This window comes from Lagopus leucura, unplaced genomic scaffold, assembly GCF_019238085.1.
Source record: "Lagopus leucura isolate 7727_CA_CO unplaced genomic scaffold, USGS_WTPT01 259-4_obj-0_obj, whole genome shotgun sequence".
In the NCBI taxonomy this organism is placed as follows: domain Eukaryota; kingdom Metazoa; phylum Chordata; class Aves; order Galliformes; family Phasianidae; genus Lagopus; species Lagopus leucura.
In genome coordinates, this window is record NW_024967320.1 from 1,889 (window position 1) to 24,673 (window position 22,785).

Consider the following 22,785-nt stretch of genomic DNA (forward strand, 5'->3'; position numbering starts at 1 on the left):
GGACACACACAGCTTTGTTTCTTACCCCTATCTTTACCAGCTCTGTTGCTATAAACCCACCTGTGCGGTGCTCAGGTTCCCTCAAGGCCTCAACAGAGAGCATCCATGGGCAGACAGAGGGAGAAGGTGAAGGGCTTCAAGCAGCATGGCCCTGTGGGACGAGGAGATGAATGTTAGAGGTGTGGGAGCTGCAGCTTGCAGGGGGAAACCTCTGAGACAATCCATAGTGTGCAAAGCAAGAGGGGCACCTGATGCAGCAGGGTGAGGAAGCAGTTTTGTTGGGAGATGGAGTTAGCACAGCCTGTTCCTGGGGTGCTCCTGAATACCCGAATTTGGTGCTCTTCCCTTCACCGTGCTGAGATCATATCTTAATTATGGTGAGGGCGCTTAGCAACCATCTATGGGGCAGCGTTAGATTCAGTGTTAGATCCAGATCGCAGGCGATGCTTGCAAAGTTAAGGGGTAAGAATTGACCCCATTTGTGTTCATTGGGCAGAACTGGTCCCTGTCTCTGAAGTGCTGCATTCCCACTCAGGGCAGATTCTCACTGGAATGCTTCACTCTGGGTGTGATCTCGTTGCATCACTGTGTCATGCTGGAGCTCTCACTGTGGGCTGCCTGCTGTTGTTGGGTGTGGAAACGAGGAAGGGGAGGAGAATGCTGCTCAAGTGTAATTCTTGGTTCTGTTACCCACTTCTGACTGATAAGACCCGATTTGGTCCATTCAAAGGTGGTCAGATGAATGTTTCTGCTTCCCTTGCAGCTTGCTATGGGATTGTCCAGGTTCCTACTGGACCGTGGTTCTGTCGGAAATGTGAATCTCAAGAGAGAGCCGCCAGGGTGGTGAGTACAGAACCCACGTGTTCCTATAGGGAGCAGATTGGGGCCCTTCACGCCGCTGCCCTGCCCGAGGGATCCCAGCTCTGCCCATACCCTACAGCGTGACCTTAAGCACAGAATTCACCCCTCGCCTTCCCGAGAGCCCAATTCTCTTTCCAAATCTTTCCCTTCGTTTCTTGTTTGTGCAATAGGAGGAATCCTCTCGGAGGGTTCTCTAAACCGTTTCAGCGGGAGCGCTGCCAAAGGAGCTCGTAAGCAAACTGACAGCAGGAAAATCTGGAGACCTCGAGCTTAACGGTGTGCTTGTGAAAGGCTGTGGCTCTTGTGTGCAGAAAGTTTTGCAGTGGTGGAGAGTTGTCATCACCTGAGACACTGCTGCGAGGGCAATGGTCTCCTGCATGAAGGGTTTGTTGCATAGAGGAAGGAAATGCCAGGATGCTGGACCAGGGCTTCATTTCTGCCTAAGCAGCAATTTAGCTGCATGGAACGCTTTGCAAATGTTCTTAATTAATCCTGATGGGGCAGAGAAGTGGAACCCATCGGGCCAGGCGTGCCCCTGAGGTCTGTCTGTGGGGCGGTTATTTGTGTGGGCTGTGAGGTTATAGCACAGCAGCTCCTTGCAGTGCCTGCCCGTGTGAGCCCTCATCAGATGGGGCTGCAGCAGCTGCTGCTGGGGGCCTGGATGCAGATCTGTCAGCTGTACTGGAGCCATTGCCTCTGCTCTGCCCTAAGTGCGAGACAGTTCTGTGCTTCACTTCCTTCAGAGTGGGTTTAGATTAAAGCCTGGCCTTTCTCAAACACAGAAGAGCTCAGCTGGGATGGTCAGCACTGGTGGATGCTCACGCTGCCTTCTGAGCTGGTTCAGCTCATTTGTGGGTGAAGCCAGCGGAGGGGATCTCTACAGATGTGTGCTCCATCCTCGCTGGGCTCTGCTCACTGCAGGACAGCAGTGTGATCTGCCCCACGGATGGGCAAAGAACTTGGCAAGGATGGCTGGATGGGGAACAAAGGCACCTGTGCCCTGCGTCCTGTATCACAGTAACTCATTCCTCATTGGAAACGGGAGTGTAAACAAGACCAGACTTTCAGACCTGAGCTCTCCTCCCTTTGTGAGACGCCGCTTTTATGTGTGGCAGTAAAGAGGATCAAATGTGTCTCTGAGCAGCTTTACATCCTGCAGATCGTTTGAGAGCACAGAAAGGAATTTGGGTTTCGTGAGCCTCCTTCCTCCTCCCTCTCCCAGGTAAAGAGAAGCCCAGTGGAGCAGCAATGCAACCCATAGTAGTGCACACTGCTCCTCCTCACCTGCGCTCATCACAAGGGTTCCCACTTTCCTCTCGTGCTTCAGGCACTTCCAACTGCCTCCAAGGTGTCAAACAAACATCACCCCCACGGGTGGCTGCTCATTTAGCTCACCCTCACTGAAATCTGTTGGACACTGGTGGGCTTCAGTCATGCCCTTCCATCCTGCAGCCTTCAGCCCTGCTGCTCCGATCACCGAGCGGTGATCATCTTCCTTCCCAAAGCAGAGCTGCGGGCAACTTCCCATCCAAATCTTTCACCTTTCCGGTCGTAGCAACAGATGTGCAAATGGGTAAATGCATGAAAAGAATCTTCTTTGATGCAGTGTGATCAGAGTGAGGGAAATGAGTCGGGTCCCGGGCAATGCTCACAGTGCTGCTGCGGTGCCGTGGTGCAGCGCTGCCCTGGGTATCGCTGCATCTCTGCTGCAGTGCTGCCTGCCTGCACACACTGCTCTCAGAGGGACGCTGCTTTCTGAGAGCAAAACCCACTCCCGGCAGCGGGACGAATTGAGATTTGTGTTTCTTTCGTTGCAAACTCCTTTGCAAAACAGCAGCGTCTTTCTTCTCTGTCTGCCTCCGTAGATACAGCTTGTAAGCAGCTTTGAGGTTCCACCACAAGCGTGTGCGTTGGCTAAATATTGACGTTTCTGCTTTGAAAGCAAGATAGGAAGGTGCAAAGGATGCTGCCCTCCTTGAGAACTTTGCGGTGTCTGCGTCTGTGCTTTAGGGGAGGTCCGTCTCTTTGGTTTTGGAAGGAGCTCAGTGCCCTGACCGCAGTGGGATGCTCCCATGGCGCCGTCCCTGAGTCCACAGCCCTGGGGGAGGAGGGGTCAGGAGCTCCAACCTTGCTTTTAATCAACCAACTCCGCTCTTTTCCCAAAGAATTCAAGTAAAAACCCCGAAGGCTGCACAGGTTGAGCGAAAGGAGGAGGTGCCGTTAATCCCTGCCCGCATCCCGGCTCAGATGTGCGGGTCCCTAAAGGATGCAGCCGATGCTTTGTGCTTACCGTAAGCAGCTCAAGGCCCATCCACTTTGTAATCAAATTGTCTGGCGAGCCCGGTGAGCTGCGATGGCCAGAGGGCACTCATGTGAGGGATCATGTGAAGGCTTTAGCTGTCATTTAGAGGCAGGGCTATTAAAAGTCCTGTGTGGGGCCGATGGAGCTGTTAACCCCTCTTGTTACAATCAGAGCTTTGCTAATCGCGTGGTGGGAGAGCCGCTTTGATCCGAGGGGTGGAGGGGAGAGCGGAGGGGCCTTTTCAAGTGCAAATTTCTTATTACAGTGTCTCAGTTCACCCGGTTGTTTTTTCTGTCTTGGCTTTCCATGCTAATTGTGAGAGCCTCTCCGTCAGTCTGGACCCAAGCAGCAGCAATGCGAACCGTGTATTCCAAGCAAAGTTGCAGGGAAAGCGAGGTGGGCAGTGGTTTTCGTCCCTTCATCACTTATTTGTGCCGTTGTTGTGGGGAGTTGAGAGCTGGGATGAGCCTCCCTGCTGCCCACAGCACTGCGGGCCCACTGGTTTGTGTCTGAATGTCAGCAGGAGGAGCACTGAGCTCCATGAGGATGCCCACCTCTATGGAAGGTCTTCAAGGATGTATGAGGATGCCCACCCTTGTGGAGGGTCTTTGGGGGTGTGTGAGGATGCCCACATTCGTGGGACGTGCTATTATTCTTTTTTTTCCCACAAATCTGGTATTTCTGCTAGGGAAGGAGAAGGGCTGGGAGAGGGACCCCTGTGTGTGCCAGCGTGTCCCCAAACCTCCCCAGTGCACACCTGCATATGGAAACTGAGGATCCAGAGCAGACAGCAGTGAGCAGTGCTGGGCAATCCATGGCTCCCAGTGCCCAGCTGTTGGAAATGATACAACAGCCCCAGTCATCAGACTGGCTGGAACAAAAAAATAAAGCAAAACAAGAGAGAAAGGAAGAAAGGAAAGAGGCAAAGATAGATCATGGCTCCTGCTTATTTGCCTTCTGCTCTCTGAGTCACGGTTTTCAGTTTTACTTCACGACCGCAAGGACCAAAACTTCTTTTTAAAAAGCCCCATGAAAGTCAAGAGCTGCCTGTGGCCCCCGGGTTGGGGCTTAAACGTGTCCATATCACACAGTCTGACACAGCTCAGTGTCTTTTTGTACCCACACCGCTCTCAACCCTTCTTCCACTTCCTCTCCTTGAAAGCAGCCCCTGTCTTTTAGAAGCACATTCTAAACCAAGCACCCTTCTCCCAGCCCCGTGCCCTGGGCGGGGGGCTCAGATTAAACTTGTTGTTTCTGCTTCATTTCAAGAGATGTGAGCTGTGTCCCCACAAAGATGGAGCCCTGAAACGGACTGACAACGGAGGTGAGTAGCTCTGTGCAGGGCACTGGGGTCCCAGCAGCTCTCCTGGCTGCAAAGCAGCTCTCCTTTGAGCCACATCACCAGCAAGATGAAGCTGGAGGCCCAAAGGATGAGAGCATTCTGCCCTGAGAAATCAGTTTTCAGAAAGGCTTTCATACCTGCCTGCCGTGCACCTTGATAGTGCTGAGGGAGGTCTTTATTCTGATGGAGAATAATATGCAGAGAGGAAGCTCTGAGCCCTGCGTGTGTTTTGCAGTAGTGTCTGCTAGAAGAACCTTAAAGCAATGGCATCCCCATGTCGGGGGATTGCTTTGTAATAGCATAGCATCTTCCTACTGTCATTTGGGCAGCTCTGTGCAGGCAGGCACAGCAGGTGTTACACATGTGTCACTGTACACACACAGCCTGAGTGCTTTGAGTGCTGTGTGGTTCTGTAACCATAGAGCCCAGCTCTGCCCATCCGAGTGAGTCCACCCTCATTCTAACCAATTTCTGTCAGTGCAGTCAGCGTACCAGCATGGATCAACCCCCAAAGGCTCCTGACCTTCAAGCTTTCTCAGTTCTGTCCCGACCAGATGGAATTTCAGCTTACACATCTGATTTGGGAAGTGTCTTGGTGGCTTCAGATTGTAATCTCGCTTGGCTTGGTGAAAAAGAGCCTTCTTCAGCCACTGATAGCAGCCAATAAAGGGAGCTTTGTTCCCGCTGGCGTGGGACTGCATGTCAGACCCCCCCCATCAGCATCACTTTCTGCTGGGATGCTGTCCACGGCTCTGGTTAGATCTGCAGCACTGGGTTATGAGTCCTCAGGGTGCTTTGAAGGGCACTGAGTGCTGCACGGTGCTTTTCCCCAAAGAAACCTCTGCGTTCTCCTTTGTGCCTGCCTATCTTTCTCCCACAAAGGCTCTGATTCCTAACCAAGTTACAACAAGCACCGTTTCAAATCTAACATCTAACTCAAGTTGGCTTCCTTCCTAATGCTCTCTTCCTTCTTTCCCTGCCGTGCCTGACTGCAGCCCTATGTGAGCAGAGGGCTCTTCTGGGCTGCAGCACGTTTACCACAGCTCTGCCTTTGCTTCCCCAGGCTGGGCCCACGTTGTGTGTGCTCTGTACATCCCCGAGGTGCAGTTTGCCAACGTGCTGACCATGGAGCCCATCGTCCTGCAGTACGTTCCGCACGACCGCTTCAACAAGGTGAGCCCTCCTTGCTCCCTCCCTGCCCCAAGCATGCTCACCCTGCCTTGCTTCGTGGCTTCTTTTAGTCCTCCGTGTCTCCTGTTGAACCTCTGGGTACTGAGATCTCTTTAAAAAGAACTCCCAAAGCAAATCCTTCTTGCAAGCAAGGTTTGATCCCCTCTTTCCCTCTCCCCCAACGCGGTCACCTGCACAACCTCCCAGCTCCTCCAAGCTGTGTGTTTATTTTGATCAAATAACCTGTTTTGATCAAATGCATTCATTACTGGGGGCTGAAGAAGGGGATGCGTGAGTTGCGTACGTGGCACGGAGAAACAACCGCAGCTGCCATCACAGGAGGGAGATGATACGAGGCCTGAGCTCCTGAAAGCTTTGCCTCCTGGAGAACAGCGGGAGCAAAGCAGCCTGCCTCTCTGAGAGCTTCCTTTTCCTTTTATTGCAGACCTGCTACATCTGTGAGGAGCAGGGCAGGGAGAGCAAGGCAGCTTCTGGAGCCTGCATGGCGTGCAACCGGCACGGCTGTCGGCAAGCTTTCCATGTCACCTGGTGAGCTCCATCCACTCTGCATCAATCCCTGCTGCTGGTTTTGCTGCTGTGGCTTTGGGGCTGCAGCACACAGTGGTGTAAGGTGTGGGGCAAATCCCCCCCGTGTGTGTTCTGTGTGAGGGATATCTCATCCGTGCTCTGTTTGCAAGGGGAACTTCCCCAGGAAGGCTGAGGTTTCAGCAAAGCCTTCCCCGGTGAGAATGAGGGCTGGGGATTTCCCTAGGACTGTGTGGAATCTAAGGAGAGAAGGGATGAGTCACGAGCCAGGAATGTTCCTTTTCCAGCACAGTATCATCTAGATGAGGTGATATTAAGGGCTGATATCCTCGTGTACCCCTGCAGCCTGGAAGCAGCATGGCCCATCAGCACAACGAGGGGATTCCCAGCTCTGTGCAGATTCCTTCCTCCTCGTGTGTCTTCTGCTGGAACTGCTGCTGCTGCCTTAAGGAAAGCCAAAATTGCTCAGCAGTTTGGTAGAAAAGCGGTGGCAATTTGAACAGTCTTAATATGGATTTTAAACAGCCTGAACTCTGCTTCCCCAAAAACTATTAGCCAAACAGCATGGGAGGATTCACGACCTTCCCTGGGTATCCTGAGGTGTTGTTTGCCCATTTATGAGATGCGACATCAAGCTGTGTGCAATTGTTGCTATCCTCCTCCTGATTGCATGTATTCCAGTGCCCAGATGGCCGGCCTCTTGTGTGAGGAAGAAGTCCTGGAAGTTGACAATGTCAAGTATTGTGGCTACTGCAAGTACCACTTCAATAAGATGGTGAGTTTCCTCATCCTTCCAGTGGGGATTATCTTCATCCTGCTTTTGGCTTCCCTGATCCCACCTGTGTGGCTGTAAAAACGATCCCAAGATGTCCAAGGGATGTTTTCTCTTAGAAGGAGAGTGCTGAAGTGCTGTGCTTGGTGCAAGGGATGGCAGGAGATGGGACAGGAGAGCAGGGAGTTTGCATGCAGCCTGAGCAGGAGGTGTGACAGAACAGCCCGAGCTTCTGCCGTAGGACAGGGAGAATCCAGAAGGGATGTGGAGTCATTTGAGGGGTATTTGAGGCAAAGGATTTCCCCTATTAATTACAGGAGTGAGAGGCATCGTTTGCAGACACCTGCTCTCCCCCTCCAGCAAAAAGGAAACCTGACCTCTCCATAGTGTGTGTCTCTGTGGCTCTTTGTTGCCTGCTTTGCCCACTTCCCTCCCTTCTTATCAGTGCTATCACACACTGACTGCTGTCTCGAGCTTCCCCTCCAAGCTGGAGGACCCCCTCCCCTGCCCTGCAGGTACCCTCAGTATTTGATGTGATGCAGCTCAAATCTGGGATGAACAGCAATATTCCAGAGCCTGGGCAGCCTTCCCCACAGCCCCACACAAGACCAAGGACTGCATGCTGTGTCTCAGGAGGGTTGATTTGTCCAAGCAGCGCTGCTGCTTCCATTTCTCTGATCTGCAGGATGGTGGTTTCCATGTTAGGAGCAGGGGTATCTGATGCAGATGGAATTCAGTCCCGCGTGTTGTGAACCATTCACTCATTGCTCAATGAAAGCTGGGCTCTATAAAACTGTTCCCTCTCTCTGTTCCTGACCCCCACCCCTGCTTTCCGTGACTCCCCTTCCCCGCTGACCCCAGAAGACCTCACGGCACTCTGCAGGCAGCTCCTTCATTGCTGGGAGGAGGAGCAGATCCACGTCCCCCACCCAGGAGAAGCACGTGTCCCACCACGAAAGGCCAAAGAAGGTGAGATGTGTGTGCAGAGCTCTCAGTCCTGAGGCAGAGCCATGGAGGTGAGGAGGGGAAGAGAGCGCAGGGAGCAGGGATGGATCCTCAGGGAGGCTCTGCAAAGAGATCTGAACTGTGGCTGTGTTTTATGATGGGAACATGTGCATGCAAGTAGAGCATGGGGAATGGATGCCTACCTGTGCGACCTGCTGTAGGGAACCTGCTTTGGCAGGGGGGTTGGACACGATGATCTCTGGAGGTCCCTTCCAACCCCTACAATTCTGTGATTCTGTAATGGAGAGCCAGGTTGTGTGTTTGGATTATAGAGGTGTCCTGGCAGAGCACACCCATGAAATGCACAGCTTTCCCATCTCTGTGTTACGGCACACTGACGCCGTGCTGTGGGTTCCATCTGCAGAGCTGATCCCTGGGAGTACTTTGAGCTGTGAGGTTAAACACAAGAGCTTGATAAACTGGGGGTCATTATCCTGATCCCAACTTTTAGGGCACTGATGAATAAACTACGCTTTGGCCAGCAGCTTAATTGCCAGCAGCAGCACCGCTTCCTATGACATAGGCAGTGCTTTGTGCCACCTGCTTCAAGTCCACCCCTGAAAAGAACTTACATTTGCTAAACAAGTATTTAGAAGAGCACTGCGTGCCAGATCTGATGAGTGCCAGCGTTGTTTGTTTAACTGTGCTGGTTAAGGTGTACTCATCAAAACTGCTGCAAGGTTACAGGCCATGTTAACAGCACGCCAGGGTTCATAATTAACCAACTGAGCCACGTGATGAAGGTTTGTATTTCAAGGAGAAACAGCAGTGAGCACAGAGGGCAGAATCCCAGCAGAGCTCTGGCTTTCCCCCTTTGCACCCCAAAACAGGGGTGTAGAACCTGCAGTGGCAATAACACGGGAGGGAATGCATTCCGTACTGTCAGTTTTTAATCCTGCATGGGCCAGGCTGTGGCTTTTGTTTGGAAGAACCCAGAATTATTGCAACAAATGACCTCTGCGTGTTTTTTTGCTGTGGTCAAAAGCCAAATTACGCCGTTGTGATGTGGTGACCCGATGGAAATGGCAGCGTGGGTTTTCTGAGCCCTGCCCTCAGCGTGGGGCTGCCTGCTTGTTTTCATGTGCGTGCTCTCCCCTTGTTGCAGTAGGCATCCTCAGCATGAATAAATGATGCTGAGTGGGTAATCACGGTGACCCACATCCAGCAGCAGCCCTTGGGTTGTGTGGCCGGAGCCTGGTGGATCCCAGCCCAGTTTCCAGGCTTTCAGAAGCCATGTGGCCATGGTGAATCCCTGCTGGCACCCTGCTGGCAGGCTCAGCTGAGAGCCCATAAGCTGTGTGGGCAGGAAAGCCGTCTCCCTCTTTATTTACAGAGGTTATCCTTCAATATCCAGCTTGAAACGCTGCCCACCGTGCCCATGAGGTGCTTGGGAAGCTTGCCCAAACCTACCTGATATGTGTGCAAACAAGGCAAGCCTCGCTTCCCAGGTCTGCACGTACCCAGTGACACCGGGTCAGTAAATTTCCCACTGGTGACAAGGCTCAAACATATTGGGAGTGTTTACTCCTCGTGTGTGTGCTCAGCTGCTGGGAGGGGAGGAGGAAGGAGAAAGAGCATCTGTGCATGGGCCGGGAGGTTGGCACAGGGCGAAGCGCTGCTCTGGAACGCACTATTTTTAGGCAGGAGCAGTTGGGGGGGGGGGGGGGGGGGGGGGGGGAGGGCAGGGCGGGGTGATGGGCTGGGATGAGAGCTGGCAGTGCAAAGCTGGGGGCTGGCAGAGCTTTGGTGTGCTTGCACAGCTCTGGCTGGGTGCAGGCTGGTGGGTCGGGCGGGCGGCGCTGCTCGCCTGCTTGGAAAGCAGGTCAGCGCCAGGGGGAAGCAAAAGCAGGAGGGCTGGGGTTTTATTTATAGCTTCCTGGTGTTGCTTGGCACTATTGTTGGCCTCCGGGCTCCTTCCGAAGCATGCAGAGTCCTTCTTGTTGCTGTGGGTGCAGTGAGGCCCTGGTGGGGCTGGGAGTGCTTTGTGCAGCTGCAGTGCCAGGGCTGAATCGTCTGCGTCCCCATGGGGAGGGCAGGCAGCAGAGCGGGGCTGCAGGGGCAGAGCAGCAGGGCTGGGGGTTGTAAGGGTGCTTGGAAGGGAGGATGGGGGTGCCCAAATTGGGGCTGAGCGCAAAAAGGAGCTGAACCCAAAAAGGAGCTGAGCCCAGATTGGGGTTGAGCCCAAATTGAGGCTTCCCACAGAGTTTTGGAGTACATGACATGCAGAGTGTGATCTAACCGCACGCGTTGCAGGGCAGCTGCTGCACTGAGCTGCTGCAGAACAGCTTTATCCCGAGTCCTTCCACCTGATGGCTGTCAGGTCGCATCCTGCACCGGTGCTGAATGCTCACTGCACAGCACAGTGTGTGAGCTCCGGGCTGCAGGTGCTCTGCATGGCATTCAGTGCCCCCACCCAGAGCAGAGCAGCGCTGCTCGCTTGGGCTTTAGAGGAGCACGAAGTGAGGAGCACCACACTGAGCCCCTCGGCTTCAGCTTGACAACAGAGCTGGGCTTTGGGCTCCTGAGCCCTGCTGGGAGGCAGCCTGGTGTTTGTGAAGCATCTTATTCTCTGCAGGACAAGGGAAGATTGTGCTGTGGGACTGCAGGCCAGCACCAAGATCCCCCGCCCCTCTAATGATACCAACTCCAGCATTTCCTTCTGTCCTGAAAATGAGAGAGTTCCAAGCTTTGGATATGCCAGACGTTAGAAAAAAGATCCCCATTTGTTTCCTTGGGGTTGGTAGTGCCGTGTGTGTGCTCTGCCCTGTGGGAGCCTTTGCAGGGTTTGTTTAAAAAGAGATAGAAAGAAGGGAAGAAAGGAACAAAACAATAGCTGAACACCAAGAAAATGCTGGAGTTGAATGAAGTGCAGATGTTCTGTCACCTATATTGTCTGCTGGAAATGCACAGAAAAATAAATGACTATGCTCCATGGAATGTAATTTGTCCCACCAGGAGTGAATGGGAGCACAGAAACACTGCAAGATATTAAGGCATAAACTCTTGGAGCAGAGACACTCATCCAGTGCTGCTCTTAATGAGCAGAGATGCTCCTCCAGTGCTGTTCTTACCAAACTCCTGGAACCCATGAGCAAAATTAAGGGACTGAACGTGGGAGGTGGTTATGAGTGGGGAAAATCCCTGTCCTGGAGACTTGCAGTGATGCAGGAAGCAGAGGCAGAGATTGGAGCAAAGGAACTCAACCTGCAGCTGTGCCCCAGGGCTGGGGATGGAGCAGTTCTGCACAGTCCTGACACACAGAGAGCTCCCAAACTGCTTCCCTCACTGCAGGGTGGGAGTCAGGACCGTGGTTGTGTTGCCTCCTCCTCTCTGCAGCCCCCAGACCCATTGGATTTTTGTGTTTGCCTTTGGGTTCGTGATGGAGGCCCATCTGAAGCGCTTGGAGCTTTGCTTCCATGCAGGCAGTGAAATGCAAAGCCGACACTTTTTTCCACTTGGGAAGGTGTGCTGAACCTCAGTTTGCTCTAATTTAGCAGAGGGGCCTTGTTTGATAGCATCCTTGACTGCTTCCTGGGGCCGTTTGCAGTGCAGGTGGGGGATATAGGAGGGGGTTTGGTGCCCCTCTGCCCAGTGCCTTCCTCCTCACTGCTGCTGCCATGGCTGTAGCCCAGAACCTGGTCTCCTCCTCATCCTCCTCCTCTGGGCAGGGAGTTCAGAGAGCCTGGGAAAGAGGAAGGGAACAGCAGAACCCATTTGGCTCTTCCCAGCTCCTGGCTCTGCCCACCTTCCTTCCCTGCCTCATCTACTTTTAATGATCCCATTGCCAGTGTCCAGCAGATTAGAAGAGGGGGCTCTGGGAAGGGGAGCCGGCAATGGGGGGAGCAGGAGGAACAGTGCACAACCCTTGTTGGCAGCAAGAGCTCCTGTTTCATTCCTTCTCTGCTGGTTGAGCTCGAAGGGAGATTGTGTGGCTGGCATTGCCTTGGCTTGGCTGTGCTCCCCCCCCCCTACTATGGCCTGCCCTGCCCCATGCCCACATACCAAGCTCCAGCTGCTCAGCCCTGCATGGGGAGAGCTTATTTTCCACAAAGTTTGTTGCTGGGTATAGGTTTGTGCTCTCTGCATGCCCACCTACTGCAGGGAGCACCCAGCAGCTGCAAGGTAGGGCTCAGCTTTGGCTTGCAAAGATGGGCTGTGGGCAGTGAGAGGTTTCCTGCACACGGTGCATCCTCTTTTTCTCCTCCTCCTCCTCCTCCCCCTATGGGTTCTGCTTCATGGCATAGCCATGCAGGTCTGGAAAGTTTCCTGGAAAGGTTTCCAGAGGAGCTCTGGGGAGCGTAGGGTACAGCAGAGCTGGGTGCAGAGCAGGCGCTTGAGAGGCAGGGGATGGTGCTGCTGCCCTCTGCTCCTCCTGCCCTCCCTTCTTTGCACCCTGTGGTTCTGGCAGGAAGTATTTGGAGCCTTCCAGTTCCTGGAGGGAACCCACAGCTGCTGGGGGAGGCCTGGGTTGCCTTAGTGCATATGAGCATGCAGCCAGGAGGAACCGAGACTGTTCCTGTCCCGGTGCCTTTGTGGGCATCACCATCCCACCAGCACCTCGCTCTGCCCACCTGCCGAGCCATGGCACTAATTACCAGGCCCATTTAACACGAGGCACTGCATTGCTCTGCTCCTCATAGGGCTGCAGTGGCGGAGCACGAAGGCTGCTCCCTGCAGGGCAGATCTGCAGTTTGTGTGCAGTTGCTCAGCACATGGAGAGAGGACCAGATCTTCAAAAGAGCTCCGTGCCCAGCGTTTATTATTTTGGAGAACGTGATGGTTTATTCAAGCATCTGAATGGGAACTGAGGCGTTCCAGAAATCTGGTCCCTATTGTGCAGGCAGGGCTCTTGCTGAATACGTACATATGTATGCACTCCTACAGAGAAGCAGAGCGCTGCTCAGTTGGCTGTTGCAGACTTTACCAGCAGTGAGGGGAGGCTGTTCAGCCAGGAGACAGGCAGCATTTTGGAGCTGGAGGATGTGAATTTGGCTGTTACCATCACTGTGACACTGTGGGAGGTTTCATGGCTCGCAGGCAGGACGTTCCTCTCCTTCCCCACGTGGCTGTGTGTAGGTGTGTAGGCTCAGTGTCACAGCCGTGGTTTGGCTCTCTCTTGTCCCATCCTGACTGTGAATGTGAAGTTAAATGATTCCAGCACTGGCTGGCTGGTACTGACAGCATCATGCTGTATTCCCCCCTCTTGCACCTTCAAGGCTGAAACGCATTTGGGGGTCTGAAAGTGAGGGGATGAGTTCTGTGTTGTAAGGAGGTGTGCAGCTCCTGCCTTCATTTCCACGGCTCTTGCAGTGTGTCCTGGTTTGAGAGCACTCATCTGGGTGGGATTGGGGTCCCCAGCTCCTCTTTTTGAATGTTGCTGTGACTTCCTGTGAAGTCACTGGGAGTTCTCTCATCCCGTGCACCCTCACTTCCCAAGTTGTAGAATGAGATACAGATATTGAAAAGCTTTCTTGAGCTCATCAGCACTCTGCTGTGTGCTGTCAAGTGAATGCAAATGGTTGCTGCTGCATCCCATCCCTGCCATAGTGTGCTGGCAGTGGTAGCCCCAAGGCTCTGAGTGCAGGAGGAAGCAATCTCCATCTTCTGGAAAGTCCCTCCCATGTGATTGCTGTGTTCTGAACACATTCTTGAGGTGAGGATTCAGCTCCTGGGGTAAAACAGGCATGTGGGGGAGTGGGACCCTGCTTAGAGCCCATTCTCCAGATGATTGAAGCAGGGTGGGCAGGACTCGGTGTTTCTCAGCCCGTGATTTTTCCTTGGTTTGTGATTTGAAGAGTCCCATCTTTCTGGGATTTTAATGAGACAAAGAAGCGGGATGGAGGAATGAATCTGAATAGTCTGCCTGCAGTTCGATGGGCCCAGAGCAGCTGTTCTCTGCTGGGAGGGGAGGTGGGGAGGTGGGGAGGGTCTCTGGGTTGGCATCTCCGCTGTGTGAGCTCTTAACCTGTGCAACGTGTGCTGAGGTCAGGATCCTCCCAATGGCTGCACAGGGTGGATCTGAGAAACCTTCCAAGAAGGTAAGAGAGTGAGGTTAAGGGGCACAGAGCCCCAGTTGGGGAAATAGCAAAAAGGAAAGCTCAGGTTACTTGAAATCAGGCAGAGCTTGTTAAATCCTTCCCTATCTTCTTGAGAGCATGAACTGATTCGGGGGCTTCTGTTGATATTCTGCACTCCAGATGTTGGCTGCAGCTGGAGCAGGGATGGTGGGACACTCCCAAGCTGGGATGTGGGGGAAGGGACTTTGGGCTCTTGTGGATGGGTGGGGAAGGAAAGAGGAATATGAATGTATGGTTGTAAATCCACCCCTACACACCCTCCTTTCTTTTCCCTTACAACCGCTATTCTCAGCAGAGGAAAAATAAGCCTTCCAGTGCTCTCTGATTTCTTTTGCAGAGTCGTAAGGACAAAGAAAGACCCAAACAGAAGCACAAAAAACGTCCAGAATCTCCCACCAGCCTTCCAACACCCACGGTGCCCATCGCTGCAGAAAAGGTACTGAGCCCAGAAAGGGGTGAGAGAGGGAGGGGAGGGGGAACCCGCGCTCCTATAGGAGGTGGGATGGAGGATGCAGAGGGGCAGAGAAAGAGCTTTTTGTCCGTTGTTTGTGATTCCTGATTCGTTCTCACTCTGCTCCCACCTCGGGGATTTGGCACAGCAGCTGCCTGGGTGTCTGTCAGCACTGACAGTGCAGTGATGGAGCTGCAAGCGCCCGCCTGTTCTGCAGCAGATGTTCAGATTTAAAGCTCTCGCAGAACAGATAAATATCCATGATTTGGCCTTTCCTGTAAACAGCTGAGGCAGGTAGGTAAGCGAGGCAAGGCTTAGGGGAGGAGCTGCTATCCTTTGTTAGTCTGGGTCCTTCTGGGGTAGGATTGAAGAGGATTTGCTGTGTGGGGCCAAGCCTGGAGCAGGGAGGAGATGCAGGAGAGAGCTGAGATGGCACAGCCAGTCTGAAGGGGCCTCAGGCTGGGAGACACAGCTGGATGGAAGGAAGAAATAGCTTCTGAGCTTCAGTCACTCCTGGTTTCTCTGTACTCGTATCAAGGAGCTCAGCTCTGGCTTTGGGGGAGCAGCAGATTCACCCAGTTAACAGAGCTGTTGGGAACTGACGGCCTAAGAAGATCATTTTCAAGCTAAACTGGAATCCAAAACCTGACTTCTGGGCAGCTGAAGTGGTGGCACACAATTACCCACTGTCTCCTCAAAGCCCTGCCAGACTTTACAAACAAGGATGGGAAGGTGAACTCAGTTTGACAGGCAGCTTGCAACTCTGGAAGCTAAAATGCAGGGGATCCTGATGGCTGTAGCCGTGCTTGAGTGACAGCATTTTGGTGTTACTGTATTTCCTCATAGCAGAGTGCATTTCCCTTGCTTTTTTATTTCTTTTGTGTGTGTGCAAAGTTTCTCAAAGCATTGTTCAAACTCTGCTACCCAAAGCACCCACTCTGGATCCAATGCTGCAAAGCCTGTGTGAGGCTTTCTGGATGCTTGCACCAATGCAGCATGGCAGTCCTTATGTAAGACCTTGAGACACACTGATGCAATACATCCAAACAGGTTTTCTCTTTGGAGCCCAAGCCATCTTTGTCCTTCTTTAAGTCTTGGATAGCACTGCTCACCCCAGCAGAGTGTGTTGGGGTACATGCAGCAAGCAAGAAGCTGGCACTGCTGGTGTCACAGTGCAGAAGAGCACAGTGGGGATTCCCACTTCCCCATTTCCTCAGGCAGCCTGGCCTCTGCTGCCCATCTTTCTTTAATTTTGCAGTGCAGATTTATTTCTCCGTTCCAATTCTCACCTGCTGCGTTGTCCACCCCGTGTTCCCCTCTTGAACCACTTAGCTGTGAAGATGCTTCGATGTGGTTTCAGTCTTCCTCTTGAAATCAGTCGTGTTACACCTCTGGCTTCTGCCAGAGTTCTGAACCTCTCACTGAAGTGCTTCCCTGTGTCATTTAGGAGTCTGAATACCATTCATATCTGTTGCTTGGGCCCAGCCAAGCTCCTGTGCTGTCACTGCCTCTCTCTGCTTCAGGCTGTGAGCACACTGAAGCACAGAAGTGACCTCAGCTCTCGTGTACACTGGAAACTGAGAGTGTGAACTTCCAGCGTGGAAATGATTCTTCATGACACCTCTGAGCCCTTCCCCTGCCTCCAGCATATGTCCTTGTGCAGTGTGGATGGCATTGCCCTCAGAGAGGGGCAGATCCTGGGGCCTGAGAGCATCCTCATGAGAGCATGAAAACCCCCCCGAGGTGCTCGTGGAGGGGCTTGGGGATGGTTTTGCAGTGGGATGGGTTGTAAGGAATGGATCTGTGGGGTGCAGTCACTCATGGTCATGCTGGTTGCTTGCAGCTCCTGCAGACTTTCGGGGGAGCACGAGACAGGCAGGAACCACCCCTCCCCTCTGTGTAATGCTCTCTGGCTGTGTTACTTTCTAGCTGTTTCATGTGGCCCATCCAAACCTTCGAAAACACTGCCAGCTCGTTATGCTTTGGAAAAGCCTCTTGGAAAGATGGTATCCGCAGAGTGAGCTCAGGGCAGAGGAGGGTTTCTTGCCAGCACAGTGGCTCACCAGCAAACCTTTGCTCTGCCAAGCAGCAGTCTCTGCTCTCAGGGTCGGTCTGTGTAGCTGGGGCTCCGTGCTGGCTGCATGGGTTAGCAGGCACAGCAAGCAGCACGCTGCAAGCCCTCACCTTCCCCCTGCAAACCCCCCTGGGGAGCCGTCCTGCCGCTCTCTGTTGCACTTGCAGTAAATCTGCAGGCTTGCAAGCCACCCCAGCTGCCTCCTTCTGCCAGCTGCAGCCATCACGATCACTTGTTGACACACACACACATGCTACGTGTTTGGACTGCAACATCTGGCTTTCTCTGGGGTTTGTAATGGAAGTGGCGGATGCTGGGGGCTCCCCGCACCCACGCGGCCATCAGGTGCTGGAGGAGGTTGAGGGGGTGGTCCTGAGGTTTTGCAGTGTGATTTAAGCTCTGGGGGTCTGCCAGCAGGCCTGGAGCTGACAGATGTTGGGAACCTCCGCACCGTGCCTTGCTCAGGCAGATCCAGTAGCTGGGATGGGGCAGGGGTTGTTCTGGTTCCCCTCTGCTCGTCAAAGTGCATCTCAGCATTAGATGTTTGCAGAGAGCCTTTCAGCATCCCTCATCCTGACACGGGTATGAATTTCCCAGAGGCATCAGGGAGCAAAAAATACAGCCTTCAGCCCATTTCCATCGTGCCTATAAGGAGCACAGCACGGTGCTGGCTGTGAGCAGCTCGGGCACTGATGCTGCAGCTCATCCAGGCGCCGCAGCCCAGAGCTCCCAATAGAGATGTGTTTGACCTCTGCTGAGCAATCTGGTTTGGAAGGGCAGCTGATGCACACAGCCTGCTCCAACACGTCGCATCTCCTGCTCTCAGTGCATTGTTCCTTGTTTGCATCCTCCCTGCTTCTCCTCGCCAGTAGTTTAATCCAGGGCAAAGCAGCTCTGCGTTTTCCACGCTGCACAGCCTCCCCCCACCCCCTTCTGCCTTCCGTCAGTGGTTCCCTCTAGGAGCTCGTCCCTCCAATCAGAAAGCAAAGAGATGCTCTTCTGATTTCCCATCAATAAATTAATGAATGAAGAGCGCTCGGGTGCTGCACAGTGTCACAGAGAGGCCAGCAAACAGGTACAGCCCCACGGGGACAGCGAGCGCCGGGGGGAGGAGGTGAATGCATGCCTGTGCAGTGTGGCTGGAGCAGGAGTTCCCCTCCTGTCACCTCCAGCTGGGGCAGCAGGTTTGTCCTGCTGATGTTTTTTCCTCTCGGATGCTTAAAACAGCTCCTCAAAATGGAACTGCTGCCTCATTTTGAAAGGGTGCTCTCGCTTCCTCCGTGCTTCTCTGTTGGTTTTTGGTGTTGTTCCCCCCCCCCCCCCTCTGCTGCATGCTCTCCCCCGTGTGCACCTGTTTGCAAAGCACACAAACCAGTGGTGTGTCTACACGTAAATGCTGGAGGAAAGGCGATGGTGCAGAGGTTGGGGCTTCTGTTTCTATGCAGTGCAAGCAGCTGGCATGCAGGCTTTTCTCCAGCCCTGCTTCCTCCAGCTGGAGGATCTCCTTCATTAGGGATGCGGTGGGATGGCAGCCCTCGTTACTGTTATTAATATTGGCACTCCCCATTGGGTCACGGCTGTGTTGCACTTGGCAATCCATGTGTGTGTCCTGGAAGGCTGCAGTGCCACACAGAGCTCCTTGGGGCAAAGCAGAGAGGAAACAGAGGCGCAGAGGGGGGGAAGGGATTGAATTTGGGGGCTCAGGCCCTTGCCCCGTGTGCAGGCTCTGTGTGGTGAGGGGTTCCTGGTGACACCATGCAGATCCATTTGGCAAATGCTGTGCAGGACACGTGATAAAATCCTGCTCCCCAAATGTGGGGGGGGGGGATCCATCGGAGCAGCCTGTGGGTCCAAGCAACCCTGCAGGTGGGTTTCTGCCCTCACCGCTGCCCCCTCAGCCTCTCTCCCCTTCCTTTTTCTTTTCTTTCTTTTTTCTTTTTGCCTTTAATTTTGCAATTAAGATTTATTTCCCAGCTCAGATTTCCCCCCTCCCACCCTGCAGTAATTCACTGCTTGCCCTGCACTCCCTTCCTGACGCTCCCCATTTAGAACATGTCCTCTCATGCGGTTTCCCTCTGCCCTTCTGTGGCCTCGTGCACCTTGTGTGAAGCTCCACAGAGGTAAATTTATGGGGCTGGGGGGGGGGGGGGGGGGGGGATGCGGGGCTTTGCATTTGTGCTGAGGCATGAGCCATCTCGTTGCTGTGACTTCCCATAGCCCCCAGACACCTCTCTCCTTTCCCCCCCCCCCCCCCGAGGCAGATGTGGAAAGTCAGAAAGATTTTCGTGCTCCCTCTGAGGTCGTAAATCAGGAAGGCTTAATCTCCTACATCCAGGAGTCTGTGATGAGAAAATACAGATCCCCCCCTTCTCCCCCCACCCTAATTTCCACCACTCCCTTCCTCCTGTCTTTCATATTCCCGGCACATCTGGTGCGCGTTAGGCAGCCAGCTGTTGCATTGTGCAGAGTGATGAAACCATGTGGGAGGAATGGGGAAAGATTTCTATCTGGGCACTGAAGGAGCATCGCCAGCCCTTTTTGCTTTAGCTCTCCCTGAGAAGAGGTCACCTGGAATCAATGCCAGGAAGGTATTGTGCTTCTCTGTGTCTTCCTTCTATCTGCTGCCATTACAAAATAAAGGGCGTTTGCACTGATGTTGCAGCTGTTGCGTTTGGGGCTGTGGCCATCAGGTTGGAGCAATATCCAATATCCATTTGCTTGCAGAAATACCTTGCAAGAAGTGATCTTTGCTGCTGTTTTGGCTTTGAAGTGATGTGAAGGTGAAGCTGTCACCTCCCAGTGTGGCTGCCCAGAGGGATCTGGTTTTCCATCCATTCCACCCCCCCTTGCTCAGCTCCCACACTTCACTCTCTCTCTCACTCCAAGCTCCTGGATTTCCCAGCATCTGCCCGGCCTCTTCACCCCCTGCTTCCCTGTCTCCTGCAGGCTTACGGGGGGTTTGGGCAGCATCTGTTGTTAGATGGTCAGATGCTGTGCAAACTATGTGCTGCAGTAGAGGTGGAGCTCCCTGGAACGGCAGCAAGAGGTGGTGTGAAACTCATTGCAACTCCCATTGCAGCAGCAGGACGGCCGGGTTCTTGCAGGTGGAGTGACCTCGTGCAGAGAGCAGCACACCTGAGGGATGCAGCTGAGACGTGCATTTGAATTGCAGCCAGTTTCAGATTGTGTTTGGACTGAATAACCCTCCGAGCGTGGGTGCTTCGCTGCGGTGCCTGTGCTGTCGGTGCCCTGTTTCATTTCCTGCAGTTAGATGGGATGAGCGTAATCCCCGAGTTACAAAGACTGGTGCCACCAAGGAGCAGCAGAGAGGGATGCTGTTGTTCTCCTGGGGGTAACGTGAGCTGGCCTTGGCTCTGCGGGCAGAGAGAGCAATTACTTCTCTTAAGGGGAAATTGGTAAAAAGAGCCCCTGCTGTGGCCACATCTGGTTCAAGTGAGTCACCTCCGTGTTTGCTGCTTGCCAGGGCTCCACCAGCCACCATGAGGGGAGCAAAGAGACCTCAGAGGTCGGAAGATCAGAGGTGAAAGGCAAGAAGTCCTCGAGTCATGGCAGCAGCCACAAGGGGAAGAAGACGGGGAGCGGGAAGAACTCGGCTGGGTTCAGCTCTGCATCTTCCAGCAGCACCTTCCAGCCTGCAGGTAAGGGGTGAAGGAGGAGTGAGGGTGAAGGGGGGAATGGCGGTGATGGTTTGCTTTGATTCTCGTTGGTATCTCTGTATCAGTTCAGCAGGGCATCAGTTCAGAGCCCGTGCTTTGTGACTGATTGCACTTGAACCCCTCGGAGCAGAAGGGGGAAGGTGTCGTTGCCCCTTGCTCTGTGCATGGGGGGAATAACTGTGTCTGATGCTGCAGCTCTGCTCCTGCGTGCGCCTTCTGCACCGCAAGGGAAAGCAGATCCAGATGTCTGAGCAGAGGGAGGAGGAAAGGGATGCTTGCTCAGGCAATGTGGGCAGCACCTGCCTCCGCCTCCATAGGTGGGACTGTCTGCAGCAGTGCTGTAAGGAGTGCTGGGGGAGAGGCCTGAGCCACGACCTGATAGCTCCATACCCCAGAGCTTTGAGTTGATACCTAACAGGGCTCCCATCTGCTCAAATTTTTTTTTATTATTATTATTTTTTTGAGCTGTTGCCAGAACTGCTTGCAGGTTTCATCCCCTGGGACTCTGGTTGGGGCTGGAAGAAAGGTGATGGTTGATGGTGCAGGGGAGCAAACACATGTGGGTTTGGGTGGGGTGAAGCCACTGCTGTGCACCTCTGGTGCTTTCTAGAGGGCATCAGAGCAGCTGGGCAGGGCTGGAAGGTGGCAGAGATGTCTGTCAGCTTGGTGAGCAGCCTGTGACCAAGGAGCTGCCCTCTGACCGTGCTCTCATTGCACCGTGGGCTGTGTTATTGCCACCACAAGCCTTCCTATGACTGCTTCCCCTCTTCCTCCCCCAGGCACCTCCTGCAGCTCCTTGCAATGCTCCCAGGATTTCATGGCGTTCCCCAAGCTAGAGCAGGACGACGAGAAGTACCGCAAGCCCGTCTCCTCCTCTTCGTCTTCCCACTGCTCCCCGCTGTATGAAGGCCAGAAGGGGGACATCTTTGAGCAGAAGGTGATCTTCTCAGGCTTCGGGTCCATCATGCGCTTTTCCACCTCTGCTGTGAGCCAGCCGAGGGGCCGCGATGCTTCCCCTGTGGATTACAAAGCCTCAAACCCCATCGGTGGCCCTTCAGCAACAGGCAGCGCTGCCACAAGCAGCAGCCACAAGCGTATGCCATCCCTCAGCATGGAAGAGGGAGAGGTGCTGAAGGAAAAGAAGCACAAAGGCAGCAAGAAAAACAAGCACGGGCCTGGCAGGCCAAAAGGGGGCAAAAGCAAAGAGATGTTGGGTGCCCAGCTGGCTGGGTCCACGTCGACATCCTCGTCACCATTCTCTGGAGGTTCTCTCGTCAGCTCCAGCATCAGCAACTCTTCACGGCCCTTCAGCCACACGGGGAACCTGCCCAGCCTCAGCTTGGAGTCCCCGCTGCTGAGTTCAGGTATGTTTCCCCCCAAGGGCTCCAGGTGTGCTCCTCCCAGCCCTGCTCCCTTCAGCATCACGTCTGTCTGGTGCCTGAACCTGCCTCTGCACACTGTCCGGTCCCCATCCATCACTCCCAGGAGCTCTAAGAACCCACCTCCAGTCTTCTGTTCCCATCCTGGTCCCCATGGTTCCCATCTTCATCTGCATGCTTGTTGGAACTGGGCTCATTTCAAGCCTGTCTTGCTCAAGTGCTGGAAAACCTCAGCGAGTCAAAGCTTCCTTTCTAAAGCGATGCAGACAGGGATATTCCCAGGCCAAATTGGAGGAACCGCCATCTGACCCCAAATGAGGGATTCTCAGGAGTGGTTCAAGCTTAACCCTTCTTTAAAAAGCAAAACCTTTCATCTTGGTGTGGCCACATCCACATAGGGTTGGAGGATGGGCACACCGTTAATGCTGCAGAGAGGCTGTGTGCTGCCCCTGGCCTGGGAAGCTGAATCCTGAGCCCTGATCTGGCTTGGGAGGGGTGAGAGCAGCGGGATGTGCGGCAGGAAGGGGTTAAGGCAGCATGCAGGGGAGGGGCCTGCAGCTCCAGGCTGAGGTTTGACACTGTTCTGGCAGCAGAACTTGTCATCGGTCTATTGTGGGTTGTTTGCAGATGCTCCAATTTAGGTCAGATTGCAAAGGGGGGGGGGGTTAATTCTGCTGCATGCACCCGGGAGCTGCGGCCCATTTGTTTGCATCGCCTGAGAGCGGAGAGGAACTGCAAGAATCATTGCAGCCTCCTCCACCATTACAACCTGAGGCCAATCTTTTTCTTTTTTTTTTCCCCTCTCCCCCTGGAACAGCAAAGGAACGTTTCAGAGAGGAAGAGGCTGCCAGGGCCTGCCCTCTCCCTGCTCATTCTCCCATTCTTCTGCAGAGGGATGTTGGCAGAACCAGCGCTGGGCTGTGTGCCTGTGCAGCAGCTCCTTCCTCGTCCCTCTTCGTCCCTCCTAACCCATTCCTCTGTCCCTCTCCCTCCTCAGTCCCCGAGGGTGGTGGAAGGGATCAGGTTAACTCAGCAGCAATGCTGTCCCTTGGCTGTGGGTCTCCCTTCTGTCACCCACGTGTGGCTTCGGTGAGTCACTCAGCGCTGCTGTTTCTCAGTCCGACTGTAT

At 53.9% G+C, this 22,785-nt stretch overlaps 1 protein-coding gene across 2 annotated transcripts in view; it reads left to right on the top strand.

The window, feature by feature from the left end:
- Positions 1-723: 723 nt before the first annotated feature.
- Positions 724-22,785, top strand: part of MLLT6 (MLLT6, PHD finger containing) — a 34,055-nt gene continuing 11,993 nt past the window's right edge. The window contains exons 1-9 of one of the 2 annotated variants that reach the window (XM_042893749.1): positions 724-843; positions 4,433-4,487; positions 5,569-5,678; positions 6,121-6,224; positions 6,903-6,996; positions 7,855-7,962; positions 14,413-14,511; positions 20,085-20,259; positions 21,057-21,641. In XM_042893749.1, the coding sequence (XP_042749683.1) occupies positions 739-843; positions 4,433-4,487; positions 5,569-5,678; positions 6,121-6,224; positions 6,903-6,996; positions 7,855-7,962; positions 14,413-14,511; positions 20,085-20,259; positions 21,057-21,641 (1,435 nt within the window). In that variant the 5' untranslated portion in view covers positions 724-738. The remainder of the gene's footprint in view (positions 844-4,432; positions 4,488-5,568; positions 5,679-6,120; positions 6,225-6,902; positions 6,997-7,854; positions 7,963-14,412; positions 14,512-20,084; positions 20,260-21,056; positions 21,642-22,785) is intronic. The other variant, XM_042893750.1, reaches the window with a different exon arrangement.